Raw genomic sequence first — 23752 nt, forward strand, 5'->3', positions numbered from 1 at the left:
AACGGTTCCCCATTTAAAAAAAAAATTTTTTTTTAAATAATTTTTCTTCTTGTCTCATCCTTGATCTTTATTATATTACTTTCCATATTTTCTCTATATTTTTAACTTATTTTATGAGTTCTATATACTTGTAGCTTATGCGCAGTAAATAAGACTTATTATGTTTTTTAATTTTCTTTATTGTGATATATATATATATATATATATACAGTAGGGAACCGATTATCCGGAACAATCGGGACCATCGCTATTCCGGATAACTGATTTTTCCGGTTTTCTGAAAATCTACAAAAAGCCCAACTAAAAAAAAAAAAATGTTTGGAAATAATCTTAAAAAGAAGAAAAAACGATAAAGTAATACACTAATGATTATTTCCAAAATGATGGTAAGGTAAACATCTTTCAAAAGAAATTTTTTTTTTTTAAAAAATGGAGGGAAAATTTATCGAATTTCATTCCGGTTTTTTGATTTCCGGATAACGGGTTCTGTACTGTACATTTAAGTCGTATGAACTAAATATTTATGTTAAAGGAAGTTATACTTACAAAAACAACATTTTCAGTATTCGCCTTTTCTTCAGTTGAAGAAATTTCTTCTGTTTTACTCTATTATAAAAAATAAAAAATTTAATTTTCAGCATAAGTTATATGAAAATGTTCATCATAAAAAATGTAACGTTCATTTACTTAGTTCGATGTTCATAAAGATGACTGTACTGCTGCTAGGTTGTGACATTAGTTCATGAAATGTAACTAAACTAGAATGTTTATTTAGTAAAAAAAATAGTGTTGATATTAAAGAGCTTAAATGAAACAAAAGATTTGACTCGAATTCCATACTTGAAATTTTATTTGTGAACTAGTCAAAACATATAAAATGAGTCAGTTTTGAAGCAATCAAATATGTGTGGCCTGGTCTACTAAACTGAGTTCTAAAAACCACCCCTTTTGATAGTTACTGATTGCAAAAAATGGAGATTATTTATACAGTAGGGAACCGATTATTCGGAACGATCGGGACCATCGCTATTCCGGATAACTGATTTTTCTGGTTTTCTGAATCGCTACAAAAAGCAGTTTTTTTATTGTTAAACCCAACTTAAAAAAAAAAAAAAAAAATGGAAGTAATCTTATAAAGAAGAAAAAACGATGAAGTAATACACTAATGATTATTTCCAAAATGATGGTAAGGTGAACGTCTCTCAAAAAAGAAAGAAAAATCCTAAAATCTTATGAGGAAAAAAAAAAATTTTTTTTTTTAAAAATGGCGGGAAAATGTATCGAATTTCGTTCCGGTTTTTTGGTTTTCCGGTTTTCTGATTTCCGGATAACGGGTTCTGTACTGTATATATATATATGTATATATATATATTTATATATATATATATATATATATATATATATATATATATTACATACAGAGTTAGATAAAATGAAAAACTTTCATTAATTAACTCTTGTAACCACTAGTTTTAATCCTTTCATCACCATACCTCTTTTTGGCGAAATTCATACTGATTTTTTTAAAAAAATTTTAATTTTTATTGAACGCTACATTGATTCATACCATAGGGATAATTTTTCATAAAAACTGGAAAAAACTGAAAATAAAAATTCAAAAATATTATGAGAAAAAAACACTTTTTAAATAATTTTAAAAAGTTCGAGTTTATCCAAGAAAAAAGTGTATGAAGGAAATTTTTATCCACAGACTGCTCTTTTCATAAAAATATTGTTATTTGTTATTTAATTTGTATGGTTATGAATATGTGTGATTTTTAAATCATGTGAATACAAATCTCAACATTTAATTTGAAAATCCCATAAAAAAGAATCTCAATGTCTAATTTTAAAATCCATATAATATGAGTCTCGATGTTTGATTTTAAAATTGGGTGAATACAGATTCCGATGTATAAATTTTAAGTCACTTGAACATGAATCATAATAGTTGCTTTTAAGTCGCATGAATACGAAACACCATTTTTTATATTAAATCGTGAAAATATGACGCACAATCTTACATTCATCACATTGTTACCTCCAAAATAGTGTTTTAAAATTTTTCTCTTTTCATCAGTGTTTTTATCCAATTTTTATATATATTTTTTGTGAAATATAAATTAATAAATTGGATTCATTTCTCTGAATAATCCTGTAGTATAAAACTAATTTTTCTGTGATTAAGATTATGAGTTGCTTACATTATTAATTTTTTTTGCATTCAAATTGTGCTTAATTTTAGGAACTTGGAGTTAAAGTTATTGTGTCAACCTATTGTAGCACCAATATTTTAAAAGTTCTGCACATTTTTAAAGCAGTATAGGTATTTTTTTTTAGTGTGAACAAGAATCTTTTTTCCCCTCCCTTTTAACAAAAACTTGATTTTATTGAGTTATACTATGCATTTGAAACTAGCTTAACCATTTTAGAATTTTACATGTACAGTATAGAACCCGTTATACAGAACGGTCGGGACCATCTCTATTCCGGATAACTGATTTTTCCGGTTTTCTGAATCGCTACAAAAAGACGTTTTTTTTTATTGTTAAACCCAACTAAAAAAAAAAAATTTTGGAAATAATCTTAAAAATAAGAAAAACGATGAAGTAATAAACTAATGATTATTTCGAAGATGATGGTAAGGTAAACATCTTTAAAAAAAGAAAGAATAATCGTAAAATCTTATGAGGAAAAAAATTTTTTTTTTTTAAAGATGGCGAGAAAATTTATCGAATTTCGTTCCGGTTTTTTGGTTTTCCGGTTTTCTGATTTCCGGATAACGGGTTCTGTACTGTATTACTAGTAGGAAAGTTTTGTAATTTGTATATTTTTATTGTATGAACTGGACTGCTGTGTCATCTGCTGAGCCATTGTTTTGAAAAAAATTAACTAGATTACTGTGTTATTTATTCCTTAATTTAAAAAAAATAATAATAAAATTCATAAACATATATGGTTGTTACATGTGTTTATAATTTGTTTTTGAATCAAGAAATAACACAACGGTTCAGTTCATTTCCTCCTTATTTTAAATCTTAATAAATATATATACATTATCCAAATATTTCAAGCTGTTTTTATTTTGAGATTCAATAAATTTTTGCTTATAACTTAAATCTTTGCTTTCTTGCAAACAATGACATAGGCTTTTAAAGCATTAATAACTAGCAATGAGTGTGCTTTAGTATTTTTGTTAATATATTTTGTAAGTAATAATAAAAATATATCTAAAAAGTATAAATTATTTTATCTTAATTGAAATTATTAATTTTGTCTTCAGACTACATGAACAATTCAGGGAATTCACTTTTACAAAAACTTTAAAAAACTACAAAAATTCAAGTTTTTTTTTTAATTATTATTTATTTTATAATTTTTATTTTTAAGCTTGCAATTTAGGTGATACTCAGTTTTCATGTGTAACAGACAAAAAAATATTTATTTGCTGGTTAATTGTTAACAGTCTTTCTGATATTTCCTTAATTCTGAAGAAATTATTTCTACTTCTGTAGGAAGTTATGAAAAAAAAAGATAACATGTTTTGCAATTGCAGAAAAATGTTACTTCAAGTTCTTATTTCAGATAATTGGGCAGCATTATTCATCTTTAAATCTAAGTGCAAATTTTAAACTTTGAAGCATTACATATTCTTGTATGAAAAGAATAAAAATAGTGTTTAGTTTTTCAATATTCTTAATTGTTAGCAAGCATTTATCAATAAAGCAGTTTGCTCAGGCATTAAGTTAATTTAGCATTTTCACAACAAATAGTACAGAACTTTGACGCTGCTAGATATACATTATGCTAAACAATCGTAAACTGTTTTAAAGTTTAATAATCTTACACTATTTATAGATTATTTTATACTTTTCCGACATTATTGTTCTGAAAATTAGCATTTGTGTATGTATTTCAATGTTATTAATACAGTTGCTTGTTGCTTTGAAAGTATTAACAGTAAATGACAAATATATAAGCATGCATATACTACCTTTGCACGCTTAATTTTAATTGATTTATAAATTTTAAAAAAATTTCACATTAAAATGGTAAGTAAGAGTTTTAATATTTTTCATTTAATTTAACATCATATATACTTGCAATCAATTCTAATTCTTTTTCACAATCAATTCTAATTCTTTTTCACAATCAATCAATATATTGTCATTAATTTATATTTTATTGATATCAATAAAATAAAGGCTAAATCTGAAGAAGAAATGGAGGTTGAAAAGGCTTGGCTGTCACGAAATATTGTGTGGATTGTACACAAAGGTGGATTCTCTGCTGCTCATCTAGTCAAATCAAGTACTTCTCCACAAGAAGGAAAATTATGCATTAAAACAGAATTTTCACAGGATGTCCTTGAAGTTAATGAAGAAGATGTGGAAAAAGTAAATATTACATGTGTATAAGATTCTCTCATATCAATTGAAAAACATATTTGTTTTCAGTTTTAAATTTTATTATTTTAACTAATTTTAATCGTAAAACAAAGATGAAGAAAACAATATCGAAACTAATCCGCTCAGGACCGTGATCATATGATTCAAATGTGAGATGGGCCTTTCTGACTTCAATTACTCAAGATTACATAGTGGCTCTTTTGTATCGGTACAGTATAAGTACTCTTCGATACGGAAACTCTCAAAGCGTGCAGGCTTGGGCAAGAGTTCATTTCGTCTTTAAAGAACAGGTTATAAATTGAACTAGATTAGATATGCCGCTGTCACATCAGCTTTTTAGAATAATTTCCTTTATGTTGTGTCTATTTTCAGAATATATTTGTTACTCGATGGGTATTATCTCCAGATATTTATAACAGCCTTGTTTTAAATACCGCTGAAAAAGAATGAAATTAAGTAAATAGAAACAAATTAAAATGGTTTATATCAAAATGTGAGCAAGGTTTAAAATTAATGGCGATCTGGAATTATAACTTGAAAAAGCATGAAGTAATTATCAGTGGTCGATTGAATTATCAAACATTCACTGCCAATTAAGTGTATGGGATGGTATGTTGATTCGTTTAGTTTGTGTTTCTGTCAATATATAGTATGCATTGTCATAGTTGTGAATTGTGAATATTCTCTGTAATTTTTCATGTGTACAACTTTTTTTAAATCTTTTTTTTAACTTTTGATATATAATATAAAATGGCCTATTTATAGTAACTATGTAACATTTAACCCATTTTGAATAAATTTTTTAAGATTCTAGATAACTAATAAATAATAATAATTTTTGATGGATCTTTAAATAGGGATAAATTTTACCTAAATAAGTGATGGATATAATAAATAATATAATGATAATCATAGTAGGATAAATTTTTTATTAATTTTAAACTTCTTGTGCAATTTTATTTTGTTTACAAAGATTTAAATATTCTGTTATTTTGTTTCAAAAATTTTTAAGAATTTATTTATTTTATTTATTTTTTTAATAATTGTTATGGAGCAAGTGAATGGATGAGTGAAATCATTTAGTTTTTTAATAATTTATTTATTTTTTTAAAGAAATAATTATAAAATTTTTCTAATTATTTTTTAATGTTCTGAAAATTGATTTATTTCTCGCTTGTTTCTTAAAATTTTTCTTCATTTTAAAAATAAGTCTTGTAATGTTTACTAAATGAATTTGAAGATGGTAATACTTCAAAAAAATGTCTTGCATTATTATATCAATAGTTTTTTCTTAAAATTATTTAAAATGCAGCAGAAAAATTTTCTAATTTCTCCCTATACTGGAGAATGCCCATTTTAATAAACTGCTAAAAGTAGTGTTACATTCCAGCACATTTTTATGTTTTTAGATTTTCAACTATAAATTATTTTTCAAGCATTTGTGTTAGATAAATAAACCGTCTGATTAAAATAAATAATTTTTCTAATCAATTTTTATTATTATTATATTTTTAATAAAATTCAAAATTAATTTTTCACTTTTCCTTTCAGGCCAACCCTCCTCAGTTTGACTTTATTGAAAATGTTGCACATCTTCGACATGTGAATGAATCCAGTGTTTTGCATACTTTACGCCAAAGATATTGTTCTCAGCTTTTATACACATTTGCAGGAAATATTTTAATCACTTTAAATCCAATTCAACCAATTTCAGCATACTCTGAGATGGTAATACTTGAATTAATTACTAATTACCATTTAAATATTTATTTTTTAAAAAATAAATGTATATCAAGGACATTATTAATGATAGATCTATAGAGTAGTGTGTGAAGTTTACAAAATTTTTTCTAATTTTATTATAAATTAGTTGAATTGTTGGTATACAGGCTTATCTTTATGTTTTTTTTATTATTAATTAATAAATTATTTTTATTTTTTACTTAAGACCATTAAACTAATATATAATAAGTATTTTTAAATATGCTTTTATTCCTGTTTGAATGACAAATATAATTTACTGAATGTTGTTGTTAAAAGTATATATTGGGGAAAGGAGAAATATTATTTTTATTTTTTTTGTTATATTACATTATACAAAAGATTATTTTAAAATAAATTCTAACAAAAAGAGGAAGAAAAAAACTGTAATCTCACAGAATGAAAGTATGAAAAAAGTAATAAATAAATACATATTTTAATGAGTAATATAAATTCAAATTAAATATTTTAATTAAGGAATTTTTATTGGGGTTTATACAAAAACCAAAAATGAAAACAAAACCATTATAGTACAAAATAAGGTTCAATATCTACTTGGCATTATATTTCAGATGTTATTTCATTTGAATTATTAGAGGTTTTATGAATTATAAATAGGAAATGTTTCCTTTTTGTTTTTTCCTAAATACCAAAAACCACCCAAACTACAAAAAATGTAAAACTAAATTACTAACAGTAATTAGCTTAAAAAGTCACGTTTTCCTCCACTTTACAAATTTCTCGTGTTGCAATAACATTGTACAGTAGATAACCGATTATCCGGAACGATCGGGACCATCGCGATTCCGGATAACTGATTTTTCCGGTTTTCAGAATCGCTACAAAATGCCGTTTTTTTTAATGTTTATAAAATGAAACTAAAAAATTATTTTGAAATAGTTTTAGAAATAATAAAAAATGATAAATAATAATACACTTAAGTTTAAATAAGGAAAGAAATTATGAAATAAAAATTATATACAGGCTTATATGTGTTATTAATGTTATTATTAGCATTAATAACATATATAAGCTATTTGTGCTTACGTGAGATTCGTCTACAAACGGCTTTTGATCCGTCCTCTAAATCCGTCCGTAGCTCTTTGATCCGTCCGTAGCTCTTTTGTCAACTCGATACGCTGTACGCTCTAAATAACAAAATGGGCTCAAAATCTTGCAAGAAAAAAAATTTTCTTTAATGGAAAAAAATTAATTTTTGGTTCCAAATTTCATTCCGGTTTTCTGATTTCTGGATAAGAGGTTCTGCACTGTATTAAAATATTGGGATTCTAAATATGACATCAAAATGCGCAGAAAAACGGTGGAAGCATGTTTTCTATTTACGATGAAATAAGCACAGAATTGTGTCAGAAAGTAATCATTGAAATGCACAATTAGAAACTGGAATGTTGTAATAATATTGTAGTTAAGAAGAAAAAAAATTAACTGGTAGGTACAACGTTGGACTCTAATCCTGCTGGTCGAAGAAACCCTGTGTATTAAATTATGACTGGTGCATGTTAAATCTGTCGAGGTCACAAAGTCCTCCAAGTTCCAATACTATTATAACAAATTAAAACCTCTGGGGGTATTGAACTGGAGGTGGATATTTCTCTGGTTCAGGTCAAAATTACGATGTATTGATGGATCCATCCTGTAAAATGGGCTGGTTGTAACGTGTGTGTGTGGCAGGAATCGTATTCTTGGCCATAGATGGCGCCACTGAAAAACACGAAACTCACCCTTTGCCTTAAATTTGCTTAGCTTCCCAGGCAGGCTTGCTGGCATATGCAAGTCGCAATAGAAACAGCAACAACACATAGAATTTAGTATTTATAACTGAACGAAAAAAATTATTGAAAGATGTTTGGATTTATGATAAAATCAGCAAAAATAAAGCGAGCCAAAAAGTGATCAATCAAATTAGAAATTTGTGTATCATAATATAATATTAAATAAATATATATATATATATATATATATATATATATATATATATATATATATATATATATATATATTTAAATCATGTGAAATTCCCAAGTAATAACACCTTGAAAAAAGCCATTGAAACAACATCAACATACAATGGAATTTGTACAAATTTGGCGTGTTGATAACTGAAATTTGCAATCCAAAAATTTTGATTTTTTTTTATTTTTTAAAAAAATTTTTTTTTTTTCATTGTGTTCAGAAACACCCACAGGCTGCACTTGAAAAGTCAGCTTACCGCAGATTGTGCGCTTCTACCTTACAAAAAATTAACTCAGATTTATTACAACTTTGAAAATTGTGACAAATTATTACTGATTGCATTGGAAAATTTCTTAAATTTAACTTCCAGTTTTATTTTATAAAATTATTCTGCGAGTGTTCACATTCGGTTATATTTCCTTTAAATTATCAGCATATTTTTCTTTTTCATAAATATGTAAAACAACGAGTGGTACTTTACTAAGAGTGGTACATTAAAAAATAATAAGTTAGACACAAAATTAATATAAGATTGAAATACTTTTCTTTTTAATACTTTTTAATTAAAATACTTTTCTTTGCGTTAACAGTCTGCATCGCTCTGCACAAGCTTTAATATAATCAATTTTTTATTTCAAATTTTTTGTTAAAAATAACTTATTGTGTATCAAAAATAAACTTTATTACCACTTTTTTTCTTGATCATATGATACATTTTTTTACATTTAAACCAATATTTACCTTTTATCTTATTAATTACCTAATATAATAGAACTCCATTTCTTGATCAATTAATTTTTATTCTGTATATGTTATAATTTATTGTCATGAAGAATGTTAAATAATTTAGAAGCCTGAAAATGATACTCTGTTTACTCTAAAATGAATTATTTATATAGTATTCAATTGTTTACATCCTGTTTTCAAAAGTTTTATTTTTGTTCTTTAATAGCTCTATTGGCAAAAATGATTACTCAACAGAAATGGTTTAATAACAAAAAAAATAACTAAATAAATAAAAAATTAAACAAGACTGTTTGTATTCTTCTGATTTGTAAAATGCTTTAAAGTTCATAATCAGTCTAAGTTACAGTCACAATTTCTTACCCTGATTTGTGTTAGAAACAAACTTTTTCATTTTTCAAAGCAAAACAATATTGGTGTTGTTATTTGACATTTAGTGATCTAAAATGTAATTTAAATAAAATAATGAAGAGCAATGTATATGCACCTGAACAATAAGTAAACAAAAAGGAATAATATTAAAAAATAGGTGTAGATATAATATGAAAAATGTTAAAAGTTATTTCTTTTTTAAAAATACATTAATAACTTAAGTGCAACACCATTAAAATAAAAATGTAAGGTAAATCTAATGACTTATGTAGCAGAAGTTATTTTTACTTCCTGTAAATCAAAGATCAGAAGTAATCACCAGTCTGTGTTTTAACTAAGTGAATACAATTAATTTAAGTAAGGTGTTATTGGATGACTTATTTTTAAACTCAACAACTTTTTTTCTTCCTTTTAAAACGTTCTATGATTGGCAAGTTTATATAATTTTATAATTTATACTACTTGATGCATTCAGAAGATTCCTTGACATCCGATAACTTATAATTTTTTTCAGGTAATGAAGTATTTTAAAAGCTGTCGAGATGAAGAAATGCCTCCACACATCTATGCTGTAGCTCAAAATGCATTGACTAATATGTTACGAACTCGCAAAGACCAATCAGTTATATTACAGGGAAGAAGTGGGAGTGGCAAAACTTCTAACTTTCGACACTTACTTCAGTATTTAGTGACTGTTGCTGGATCTTCAAAGCAAATATTAACTGGTAAATTTGTTTATTTTTAATGAAATTATTTAATATAGTGGTGTAAAGATCCATGAAAAAAAAAAGTTATTCAATGCAGTCAGGTAGAATACATTTTTATTGTTTCATTATAATTTTCATAGTGGTTTCTTTTTTTTTTTCCAATTAAAACTATAAAAAGAAAAAAAAATATCTAGGGATAAAAAGTTCTGATCTGGTTTATCTATTTTCTTCGTAATTTATCCAGTTTGATTACAATGGTCTGTAAAAATTGCATTATACCTATATTTATATATATATATATATATATATATATATATATATATATATATATATATATATATATATATATATGCAGCATCAAAAGATCTCCAGATATTTGTGTGCCCCGCTGAGCATGTGTAATACTAAAATGCATTGTTAGTATAATTGATCTTATCGTCTTAACATTTTATGTATGTAAAATACATGCACAAAGGAGACATATGTAAGCATTTTTTTTTCAAATACAGATGATTGAAAACATATGAGTATATATTAATTATAAGTCTGTAAAAAAAAAAAAAAACTAACAACATTATATCTACACTAACACATTTAATTCTATATCACTCTAATAATTATTTATCACACTGATAATTATATATCTCACTTTAATTATATATTTTGTACAAACATTATTTTAAGTATATATCATGAATTAACATTATTTTAATTATATATCTTAAGTATTAGGTATTATCAGCAACAAAGTATTAAGCATTGATGGAGTAAGTGCTGAATATCTACAATACAAGATATCTACAATACGAGATATTTACAATAAAAATCTGTTTATCTACTTCGTTTATTATCTTCACAATCTAAGTCAAGATAAAATTTGAGATGTTTTTTATCTGTAATTTATGCCATCAGATGAAATAACTACATGCCTGGATTAGTACCCAAGAGTGAAAAATTTATACTCAATTATAATTTTTACCCGTCTCAGACATGTTTGGCAATATAATTTTCGGGTCCTAATGTATATGCATACAATTAATCAATTCTGATTGCATATCAAATGCCATGGATAATAACTCAATGTACTTGCTAATAACCTTGACTGGTGTTTCTTTTTTCTATAAATTTATACCATTTGAAAATTTTGTCCCATCACCCAAATGCTGTTTTGAATGCGATTGACCATTAGATAGTATTTTCTTAGAGGCGTTTTCTCAAAATAGTATTTTTGTAACTCTATTTTTGTTGCAAAATTTTTATTCTGGAAAATGTAATTAGGAGTACATATAGAAAACTGTTTGATGTTTTACTCTAGATATGCATAAAAATAGTTTAATTGCAGTGTATAACTTATCAAAATCACATAAAAATTGTTATTTTGGAATATCATAAGATATTTTTGCCAATTTAATCAGAAAATTGATGTATAAGTGTTTTTACTCTAAGTAAATCAAGAATTGTTTGCTTTTAATGTATGCATTTTAATTTGTGATTTTTTTTTAATTAAAAAAATAGCTGAGAAGTTGAAAGCAGTATCAACTTTATTAGAAGCTTTTGGAAACTGCAGGACGGTGTTAAATTCCAATGCAACTCGCTTTACTGAGCTTTTCACCATTGACTTTGATCATTCAGGTCAAATCATTTCAGCATCTGTTCAAGTAAGTTAAATAATTTAGTTTATTATGTTAGTCTGTTGTTTATGGGTTTTTCAAAGGTCTTAAGTGAGGAAACCACAGTTTAAGTGCTAAGTAAGCTTTAATTTTTAATTATGTATTTTGCCTTCCTGAAATGATTAGCGGGGCTTTATTTTAAACGTTTAAAAAATTATTGAACTTTTTTGGAGATTGCTAACAGAATTCTCAACTGAGAGAAAAATCATATATCTATGAGAAATTCTAAATTTTTATATCTTTAAGGTACGCTGTTCGAGTATTTTTTCTAATATTGACCTTGCGGTGCTGCATGTAGAAAGCTATATTTGTCTTTTATCCTCCCAAATGGTTGTGCGCCTAGAAAATCACTCCATACATCTTTATTTCTTGCTCTGCTATACCCACCTATCTAGAATAAAAAAGGAGAAAAATGATTCGTTGTTCGACTGTTCGTTTCTTTATAGTGCTATACATATGTTTTATTGTGCTGATTATTGGAGAATGGGAAATTAGCCTGAACTACAGTTATGTGTATATCTATCTATCATATATATATAGTCAGAATATATGCTGCAGGTTAGAGATGGGAAGAAAAAAAATTAACAGTTATGAATAATTGTCACAAACTCACAAAAATCATGAAACTAGCTTATTATTTGAGCAAAAACTTTTTTACATGTAACAAAAAAAGATTTTGTAGAACAACCTCAAGAAGTTAGCTTATTGTTTGAAGAATTTTTATTTGCCTTCTATTTAAGGAATGTTTTACTGATTATTTAGAATATCTAGTTCTGAAATTGTTTTTAGGCTTACATGCTTGAACGGTCAAGAGTTGGTAGACGTCCTGAAGGAGAACCAAACTTCAATATATTTTATTATCTTTTAGCTGGAGCAGATGAGACTTTAAGGTATGTATTAGTTAATTAGGTAATATAAGAAAAAAATTTGTGTAGGTAGTAATTTGTATCCATTTACAGGAAAGAGTTGCGTTTTGAGAATTTGCAAGATCCCAATCTATTTATGACACCACTTCAGAAGGTAAGTTATGCATTCTCATACCTTGTATTCTTATTTTACTGACAATACTCTTAAGTGATTCTAAAATAAGAAATTCAACTGTCCAAAGCATGAATTAATCCCTATGTTGTGGCTTGTTGAACTGTTAGTCAGTTGATCATTGATGAATGAATTAGTTAGGAAATATTTTAAAATGAAGATGAGTTCAGCGTAATTACCTGTTATCTGTGTACCAGACAATAATCCCTGTGCCAAAATGATTAACAAGTTGTGCCAAAATGATTAATGTATTAAGAAAAAGGATAGTTACATTTGTTTCCTAGGAAAAATATAATTTTATCAATTGTTAAGGAAATTTACAATTTATTGCTTCTGTTTAAATTGATATTTTTTTAGCATTATTATCTTTTTGATATGTTTCTTTTTATTTGTGTGAAATAAATGTAATGAAAAGGAAACCTCACCTATGTAAAGTAAATAACCGGATGATGACAAAGACTTGGCAATTTTTGCGAAGCTTTCCTTTATTCCTTACTGATACATACTGATTCCTTACTTCTTTTATTCCTTACTGTTCTCACAATTGAAGATAATAATAAAAGAACATTTATACTAACCCAGAAGCATAATTATATCTAATATTTTGTAAAAAGAGTTTTGATAATTACAAATATTCTTCAATTATTGTCAAAAATAAACAAACAAATGTTACTATTTCTATTTTAACATTCTTTAAAATTTGGAACAATTTTATTGGTTGAATTAAGTTTCTAAAAAAATTAACCTTTATTTGTTATATATCTCGTTGTGTATATGCGTTATGAAGTAAAAATTTTTAATAATTGAGAACATGCAGTTAGAACTTAAATTGTCCTGCATGGAGGTGGACGTTAATAATTCTGCTCCAAATCTAAAATATGTTCTTCCCAAATATTAAAATTTGTTCTGTGTGCTTTAATTGCTCTGTACTGTATGTCATATATTTTAACATTTTCTGATCTGAGATTAAATAATATTTTAGAAGGCTTCCAATTGTTTTAGAAATATTTTATAGTTGACTGTATAAGAAGTTGGCTAATAAAAGATTAAATAGTTCTGAGAATTCTTTAGCTTTTTTTAGGAAAAAATTTCTTTTTGCTGTTTCTTTATATTTTTTCTTCTTCTTCCAAATACACTATAATGTTGCTGAGTACCTTCTTCTGCTAAGATCAATTAATTAATAAACTATGCAGTCAACATTTTTATATCTGATTTCTTTCCTTTTTTTTTTGTCAGGATAGTTAGTTCTGTACCTGAAAATTTCTTTCTAATCACAAATAGCACTATATTTCCCCTAATTTTAATAAATTTGATGTATGCTGTCAAAACCTAAGTTCCCGGTTAATAAACATATGCTATTCTTACTGTTTTCCAACCCTGCTTTGCATATTTTACCGTTTTAGGAGCAGTGCTCTATGATATTGGTGGTTTGTCTGTCTTGTAATTAATTAAATAAACTTGAACAAAAATGGGAATGATTTATAATGCTTCATTCTGCTTTTAAAGTTTAGATTTACAAGGTTACCCATATTAATATTTAAATTAAAATCTATGACTAGTCTTAAAACTTAGTTTAAGCATTTGCTTTTCATTGTTATAATTTGTAAATATTATTTATTAAGTTGAAATTTAGCATTGAGAGTGAAATATTTTTCAAAATAGGCTATATAATGTTTTTATATTTCTAAAAAAAATTTTTTGTGAATTTCATTTTTTTATTATTAGTTTTTTGAAATTTATTTTTTGAGATTTTATTTTTTGGCATTTATTCTTGTTTTTTTTTTTAAATGCTATTGGTTGATTGTTTTAAAAATTATTTAGTAAGCAGACAGTATTTTTTAAACAATTTATGTTTTATTCAACAACATATATTTTTTATGATGGATCTAAAACATTTTTAATAATTTCATGAGTTAATATTTTAAAATTTGTGTATTATTCTAATTTAATTTTATCTTTGATATATTTTTAAACAGTTCAGGATGTATGAAATGCAATGAGTGTTAAAAACCTTTGTTAATAAGTTTTGACTATAGTAAAATCTTGACGTAATGAGCACAATATATTATGATAATCTTATTATTACACGTGATTTACGTATGATCGTTAATGAGTTAAATTTTAAAGATACAAAATTTATGTGTTAAAATGAATTAAACTTATTAAACTGTTTTCAATGACAGCAATAATATTTTTCTGGAAGTTACTGTATTTCAAAAGAATGAAATAGGTAATCTTTAAAAATCTTATTTCTTAAAATCCCTGACCTTTTTGTGTTTCTTATATTTCAAATGAATTTACCAAGTGGGATGAAGCTCAACATCATTAAAACTGGAAAAATATAAAATAATTGAAAGAAATCACAAATTTTATTTTAATTGCTCTAAAATAGTATGAATTTGATATCCTTCAAATCAACAAATTATTATATTTTTGTTCTAAAAGTTTCTACTTTCTTAAAAATACAGAGCTAGATTGATATAATAATATAAGCTAGATATAATTAAAGTTATCTTGTTAAGCCCAACATAGAGTGTTCTGGTTAAAGTCAAGTGGTTCCTTATTCTGGACAATAGTTGAAACTTGGTATATATGTTATGTGGATCTAGGGAGAAATAAATTTGCAATAAAAATAGTTTGGCTGACTTGCCAGAAAAGAGTACATACGCATAGAAATTTGTAATCTGTGTCATGGAAATATTCAAAAATTATTAAAAAAATCTCATGCAACAGAAAAACAAATTTGTTCCTTGTGTAATCTAGCGTGTACTTAGTATGAAATACTATGCATTTTGTATAGCTATCTATTTTAAAACAAAAATAATTTAAAATGAGAATAAAGTTAACATTTTTATTTCATTTCTCAGTCTTTTAAATTAATTTTCTGAACTTCATAATTTTTTGTTAAATAAAGTTTGCCAGGAAAATATCTTTTCCTGCTGTCAGTTGTTTTGTTGTAGTCACTTTTACTGTATTTTTAATTTATTTCGTTATTTTATTAATTATTGTAGGATGAGGATCAAAGACGGGCATGCTTATCCTGGTCATGTGTTGCTGCTGCATTTCAAACTTTAGGGGCACAAAATTATGAAGTCAAAGCAATTTGGTATATTCTTGGTGCAATATATCATCTTGGTGTGGCAAGTGCTTGCAAAGGTATGAATAATTAATTTTACATGTGTATTGTGTGTAAATATTTTTTTAAATTTAAACATCCATTGTGGCCATTGCCAAGATAAATTTTAATGTCTTTGCAGATTTTTTTTTTCTGTTTACTTATGTACAGGATAACTCAAAATGAATATAGTGATTACAAACAGCTATAACTATTTAATGAAAAATAATTTATTGATAAGATTAACATTGAATGTAGATGGAACTTCAAAATTTATTTACATTGAAACGTAGGCACAGTGAAGCGGAATCCTGCCACACGCAAGTTCATTAGTGAAAATGATAAGTCCCGCAGAAAGCATTCTGTGTGTTAGAATTTATCAATTGCCATTCTGTTATCACTATCTATCAATGGAGTTATGTGAAAGATAGGGTGTATGTGCTTCCCATGCCTGAAACGTTTGAAAAACTCAACGAACACATTTGTAATGCACTTGCGTTGTTGACTACACAAATGCTTTAGGATGTATGGCTTGAAATGGACTACCTCCTAGATATTGTCTGTGTGACCAAGAGAATTCACATAGAAAATCTGTGACTCGTGTATACAAAATTTTGAAGTTCCTTCTATATTCTGTGTCAATTTTATCAATAAATTCTTTTTCATTAAATAGTTACAGCCATTTGTAATTGCTATATTCATTTTGAATGACCCTGTATTTTAGTGACATATTTATTATGTATATTTATTTTGTAATGTTTAGTTCTCCATACTTTTCTCCTTTGATATGTTTTTATTTTTCTGTGTGAATAATATTAGTTCAATTTCTGGCAGTCCTGTGATTTATATGTAAAATTAATGCAAGGCAAATAGATATAACTTTTTAGCCTCTGATTTCCTCAGCTTAATAAAGCATTCTGAAGTTCGAATTGTGCATCTTAAATTAACTTCAATAAAATATCTAAATTAAAGTTCCTTTTAATTTGTAGTTATTAAGGTTCACTCAATTTTTAGTAGTTCTTGTTCATTCTCAATTTCAGGTTCTAATGGGCGTTTACAGTTTCTGAGACCCCAAAATGCCCAGAAAGCAGCATCTTTATTAGGATGTTCAGTAGAAGATTTAGCAAAATGTATCTTTTCTTCTGACAGTGGACATGTTTCAGGAAAAGTTTCCCCTCGGTTAGTATAATTTCTCATAGTATATCTTTAAAATAAAAATTTTGATGTGTTTATCTTTTGCTTTGAAGTGAGAGTCAATTGTTTACCATATTATGTGATATCAATACATATAATACTTTCGTTCTTAATAATTCTTTTAATGTTATTTTGAAAATCGTGCTGATTTTTTATCCTCTTTATATATAAGATTCTAAATAAATACAACTTTCTCTTTTGAAATAATTAGCTACGAAATTCCTTTAAATTGAATAGATGTATTTTAATGTTTATATATATTTTACTATCTGTATTTGGTTCAAGATCTAATTTACAGAGAATTTAAAATTTTGTTACAGCATTATAAAATGTTAATCTTGTTTTCCCCGTGGCAGAATCGTGGCGACACGGCGACATTGTCGCAGAACGTTACCGAGTTCTTGCAGAAAGATTTTTCTTTTGGGAAGTAAAAATTTTTTTTTCTCTGTAGAAACTTTCGAAAGATTTTATCTTTTCTTCAGAATTATATTCAAAAGATGCCTTTCTCGTGCATCCGAGTGGAAAAAAAAATGCTTTTTCTATTCTCATTTGAGAACAATGAAAAATAAAGATTAATGAAGTAAAAAATGTGTTGTTTTTTTCTGCAGAAAACTTTGTGCTTCTAAATTTTTTAATACAGTTATTACTATTTATATCCACATAGCTTTAAAATCAGATATTTTTATTATATTATTAATTACAACAACTGAATCTCAAAATGAAAATGCGCATTTAGTTGCCTTTTTTTGAAAAGTCCGATTTACTGCTACTGATTTCACGATTTTTTAATTTTTTTTTTTAATAAAATGATGATTTACAAAATGCAGAAAAGAAAATAATTAGTTTGTTTTCCCCCCTGCAAAATGCGAGAATATAGCCCATGATAGTAGAAGAAACAAATATTACATAATTAAAAAATTATTTTATTTGATCCAAAAAGTTTCTTTTCTTTTTTTTTCTTTTTTTTTCTTTGAAGTTGATGCTTTTGTTACTTTAATTTAGTAACATGTATATTTGTTATTTTTAAAACTATCTTGCAGAAAGATATTAGTAATAGAGCGGTATGTCACAGAAAACCCAAAAAAATTCTGCCACAGGGCTTGTTTTTTGTCATTTTATAGCAAATTTGCAATTTGCTTATTTTTTAAAAACTTTATTTTCAATATTATTAATATTCATTCTAATTTGATGGTATGATTTATTTTTAGTTCAAATGATGGCACAGTTGAAGCTACTGAGTGTTTGCAGGCAATGGTATCAAGCTTGTATGCAGAAGTTTTTAGTGCAATGATTTATCTTATTAATAGGTAATGAAACACTTTTTTTTCTTTTCTTATTGTAGTTTTTTATTGTTTTCTTACCCAACTAAAATTTTGATAGTCTCAATTAAAAAGTCTATAGAACTATGTTTTTCTTATGTTTTGTAGTCTATATCTTTTGCAGATAAGAATAAGCTTTTGAATCTTCTCTTAAATATGTTTTATTATATTGAATATTTATCAAAGAATGGTATTTATTACCCTGATTAGCTTATGTGTGATTTTCTTGATAATTGTGTACTTTTTTTCAGACTTGTGAAGTTTCTATAACTTTGTATCTTTTATTTCCATGAAATGGGGAAATTATTGTAAAATTCAATAAAAGAAAAAAGTTTGTCGCCTAAATATAGTGATTTATAAGACTTATAGTGAAATATTCTTTAAATGCAAAATATCAGTTGGAATTAAGTATAATACATTATTTGAGGAACAAATGTTTGCTTTTGAAACTTTAATTTGTCGTCCTTTTTCAAACTCAGTTTTACAGACAGGCGAATATATGGGGGTAAAAAACTAATGTTCTGAAATGAAACTGTTCATTTTCATTTCTGAATTAATACGAAGATGCTTTGCAACTTAAATATTAAATAAACATGTTGTGTTTTTCTTTTAAATAATCATTTTTACAATTTTGACTATTCTTTTTACAATCTCAGTTCTTAAATCTCAAAAATGTAGCTTTCTTATCTAATAATAGTGTAAAAGGAAGTATTCTTGAAAATATGTGCTGAAAATCATATTTAGAATTCATTAAAACTAATAACCTGCAACTTTATTATGAATTAAAAGACTCTACCGTTTGATTTAATCACTTAATCTTCTCTTTTAGATCTTTAAGCAGTAATGGTCGAAGTATGGCATCCTTTTACTTGTTAGACTGTCCTGGTTTTCAGAATCCCGCAACTTGCGGTCGCGTCATGGGTGCTGCACTCGAAGATTTATGTCATAATTATTGTCAAGAACGTTTACAGTCTTTATTTCATGATTCCACTTTTCTTAACCAACAGGAAAAATATTTGCAGGTAAATTAAAAGGGTAAACATTTATCATTATAAACTAAAGTTTTGACAAAAAATACTTTAAAAGAAAAAAAGCAATTTCTGTTTGCTTTTATTCTGAATTACCAAATCATTTCGATGCTACTTTTATTTTTCCTAAAAAGTCGTTATAATTTAAAATTTGTTAACTCAATTTAATTTATTTATTTTGTTATTTTAATTTAAAATTTATTTTAAAAAATTCAGTGAGAAATGTTTATTTTTAGGAAAACATTGAATGGAATAAAGAAGAATATCATATTTCTAGTCCTGCACCATTAATTGATGTAATAGATCATACACCTCAACAGGGTGCTGTTCGAGCTTCTACTGCTGATTTACGTGATGTTGGTAAAAGGGGGCTGATATGGCTTCTTGATGAAGAATCTCTATTTCCTGGAGCAAGTGAAAAATCATTCCTTGATAAATTATTCATGTCTTATAGTGGAAAAGGTAAAATTGTTAATCCACTGCTGTTGAAATTTGATGAATTTTGTTTTAGTGAAATAGTACTTGTAAATGTTGATTTTTCTCCTACAAAAATAGTTTCTTGTCAATGCAGGATTTGGCTTGGAGCCTCCAAATTCTCATAAATCTCCCCTCGGACTAGTTGCATGTAGGTCCACTACGTGTGTGGAAAGTTGCCATGTTTTACCAAAAATTTCCAGAATCTTTTTTTTAAAAATAATTTAAGCAGCCAAAAAAAATTTTTTTTCCATTTCATTTTTTAAATAATCTAATAATTTCTTATTCAAACTTTTTTCTTGTGTTGTTTTCAATGTTTAGTGTTAGTGTAATAATAGCATTTTATGTGAATCTATTATTATTATTTTTTTGTTGATGTTAGGAAAAAAAAAGTTTTTGTGATATTGTGCTAATTTTTATATGCAATACAATTAGTAAATTCAGAGCAAAAAAATAAACAATTTTCTATACTTATTTTAAATTCTTAGTGAATATGTTTGTAAATTTTCAAATTATAATCAATATTATATTATGTTAATTTATGTAACAAAATTCTATACAGTGTTCAGAAATTTTACTTTGGAAGTCTCAGAGAATGGCAACATGACTGGAAAGGGGCATTTTAAATAACTTTAATTAAAATGTGATGTGTATACAAAGAAAAAAAACATAAAATTCACAATCTGCATACTAAAAAAGCTTGTGAAATGCTTTAAATAATTTTAATACTAGAATTACAAAATAAATAAAAAAATAGATTGACTAATTTTTTTTTACATATTAGTATATTTGTAAAATATTATCTTGAAACAATTTTCTGAATTAGCAAAGTTCTGATATAACTTCCATTGATTGTGAATAGAATTTTAGAATGATTTTTACTAGGGAATTTGATTTTAATGATGATTTCGATTTTAGAATGATTTTGACTTCTTTTTACCATTTAAAAATCTAATAAATATTTTAATTAGGATACGCTTAAAACAAACTTTAGTTTAAATTGTACATAAACTTTTTTATTATGCAGACTCTTTCTGTTGCATTTTCTTTTCTGTTTTAAATGGCTTATGTAAATATTATTTCTATTTATTATATAAGAATTTAGCTTTTTTTCCAATTTTTTTAAAGCATTACTCATTTTAGGAGATTTAAATTTGCCTGACAGTAAATATGTTTTAAAAAAAGTATCTGCCTCCAAATTTATATGGATATAGCTCCAAACATGCTAAGATCTACTATTCTGTTATACCTATTATACTGTTCTGTTATACCTATTATACTAGCCGTAAGCTATTGGTTAAAAACTTGTTGCTTACACCTTAAGGCTTAATTTTTTTGTTTGTAAACCCATTTTTTCTTTCAAATGTAAAAGTTCATATGAACTATCAGTTGTGTTACAATGTATCTTAAAATTCTAGAATATCAGCAGTTGATTCGTAAAGGACCCTACAATCATCAATTCACTGTTCAACATTTTCATGGAACTAACCCTGTCGTATATTCAGTCTCAGGATGGTTGCGGAGCTCCAGGGAGCATCCAGCGTCACGCCAGACTATATTTCTACTTCAAGAATCACAGAGGTTGTATTTTTTTGGGGAAATATTTTATTAATTTTAACATATAATCAGGGATCCTACAAATCCTGGGCACCAAATCACCTAGGTGAAAAAAATTCCCTTGGAGGCTAACATTTTCAACATGTTATTTTACTGCTTATTATTTATAACAAACTGAAGGAATCTTTAGGAAGAAGTAAAAATTGATTACTTTTTCCTTGCCGGGAAATTGAATGAATTGAAAGATGCTATTTTAACGCTAAAACTCAAAGACAATGTATATATATGGTATATGTCCATTTTATGTTTGTATTGAAGGAAATTATTTAATATACTTGCTACTTTGGTTTTTATTTCAGTTTGTTTTATGAAAATGTAGTAATTCCAATTTAAAAGATTTTTTTCTTTAAAATTTTTGCTGAATTTTAATTTTTTAATTAAATATTTTACACATTTACCGCGATAAGGCACACATATGATCCATATCTCTGAAAAATAGTCAAGTATGTCTTATGAGCAGTTAGTTTTTTATTTCACAGCAAATTCTTAGAAACAGCCTCCTAGGATTTTACAACTTTTGTCAGTTCCTGAATATAATGCAGAGCTAGTTTTTTTTTTAAAAGGAAGTTATTTAATTTACTCGCTACTTTAGTTTTTATTTCAGTTTGTTTTATGAAACTGTAGTAATTCCAATTTAAAAGATTTATTTTTTTAAAATTTTTGCTGAATTTAATTTTTTAATTAAATATTTAACACATTTACCGCGATAAGACACACATATGATCCATATCTCAGAAAAATAGTCAAATATGTCTTTTAAGCAGTTAGTTTTTTATTTCACAGCAAATACGATGAAGTCGCAATAATTCTTAGAAGCAACTTCCTAAAATTTTACAACTTTTGTCAGTTCATGCATATAATGCAGAGCTAGGTTTTTTTTTTCTTTTTAAAGGGAAGAACTAAGAATTAAAAAACTACATTTTTAACTGGAATAATAGATCTGTTTTTTTCTTTTTTTCTTTCTTTTTCTTAGAGTGTGCTAATAGGAAATTGGGAATAATATTTTCCAGACATGGGATTATTCCAGTGATCCACCATTTTCATTGTTTTCAATTCTTTTCAAATATTTTTTAAATTTTTTTTTTAATATATATTTTTGGAAATGTTAAAAAATAATTACACTGGCGAAAATTACTATCATGCATATTTCAAATGCATAAATATAAATTAATTAATATAAATTGATGAAATGTTGGCAATTTGAATTTTTCAATTTATCTTATTAGAGGTTAATTATTTTTTATAAAGTTATAGGTTTTGTCAATCAACTAGGGCTTTTTTGTTGCTTTCAAAAAAGCCCTAGTTGATTGACAAAACCTATAACTTTACAAAAACTAATCATAATTTCAAATGCATAAATATAAATTAATTAATATAAATTGATGAAGTGTTGGCAATTTGAATTTTTCAATTTATCTTATTAGAGGTTAATTAGTTTTTGTGAAGTTATAGGTTTTGTCAATCAACTAGGGCTTTTTTGTTGCTTTTTGATTGCTATATTAATAGTTTTATTTTTATGTAGAAATATAACTTACTAAAATTCCTTTTCTGAGATATTTTAAATTTTTTCCAAATGTTTTCTAACCTGTTGATAGTGATAGATAAATTTTCTTTTTCTATGTTTATCTATATGTGCATATCATGTTTTATGTTTGCAGCATCTGGTAAATTTAGTTATCTTGAGGGTTGTTCATCAGCAAAGCCCCTATCTAATAAAGTATTTAGTTTTTTTTTTCGCTAAAAATTGTTTTATTTTTTTTAAAAGGGAGAATATATTTTCTTTTTCTAAATACTTCATTAAGCATTGAAAGATATTTCATTGTACAGGTTGTTTACAAGTTTTCCCAATCTTTGTATTTGTTGACAAATGTTCTTTTAAGACTATTTTTATTATAGGTTTAAAATTATTGCTACTATCAAATTTTTTCTACATGTTCCTTATACAGGGTTGGAAAAAACCGTTTTATTAAAAAAAAAAAAAAAAACTTTTTTTTTTGGCAGAAAGACGTTAAAAAGTGTAAGTTAACCATTAAAAGGTATTTAACAGAAGTCTTTTTTAACTATTAATATTTTGAATAAAAAAATTCAAAGAGATTAACTTTAGTTTCATAAAGATGCAAGCATGATATAGAAAAGTATAATAACTAAAGAATCTGAATGTACTTATTTCACTTAACATGGGAATAAACATTTTATATGTTATTTTAGTAGTGCATTTGTCAGTTTTTCCCCTTGTTAGTAAGTATATATATAAATGACTTATTTCAGGATTATTTACATTAACGTCATTATTTAGCTTCATACAATTTGTAGCATTTAATATCATTGCT

General features: G+C 26.0%; 1 protein-coding gene across 5 annotated transcripts in view; it reads left to right on the top strand.

Annotated features, from left to right (window-relative positions):
* The window catches only part of Mhcl (Myosin heavy chain-like), a 132933-nt gene that overhangs the window by 12139 nt on the left and 97042 nt on the right, over positions 1-23752 (top strand). For all 5 annotated transcript variants that reach the window (XM_071182895.2, XM_071182899.2, XM_071182897.2 and 2 more), the window contains exons 4-15: positions 4206-4397; positions 5961-6137; positions 9775-9985; positions 11483-11625; positions 12427-12527; positions 12597-12657; positions 15687-15831; positions 16831-16969; positions 18193-18291; positions 19133-19325; positions 19568-19793; positions 21224-21386. In XM_071182895.2, coding sequence (XP_071038996.2) covers positions 4206-4397; positions 5961-6137; positions 9775-9985; positions 11483-11625; positions 12427-12527; positions 12597-12657; positions 15687-15831; positions 16831-16969; positions 18193-18291; positions 19133-19325; positions 19568-19793; positions 21224-21386 — 1850 coding nt within the window. The remainder of the gene's footprint in view (positions 1-4205; positions 4398-5960; positions 6138-9774; positions 9986-11482; positions 11626-12426; positions 12528-12596; positions 12658-15686; positions 15832-16830; positions 16970-18192; positions 18292-19132; positions 19326-19567; positions 19794-21223; positions 21387-23752) is intronic.

The sequence above is a fragment of the Parasteatoda tepidariorum genome, chromosome 7, assembly GCF_982258835.1.
Source record: "Parasteatoda tepidariorum strain Cologne lab strain chromosome 7, Ptep-v5.0, whole genome shotgun sequence".
Taxonomy (NCBI): Eukaryota; Metazoa; Arthropoda; class Arachnida; order Araneae; family Theridiidae; genus Parasteatoda; species Parasteatoda tepidariorum.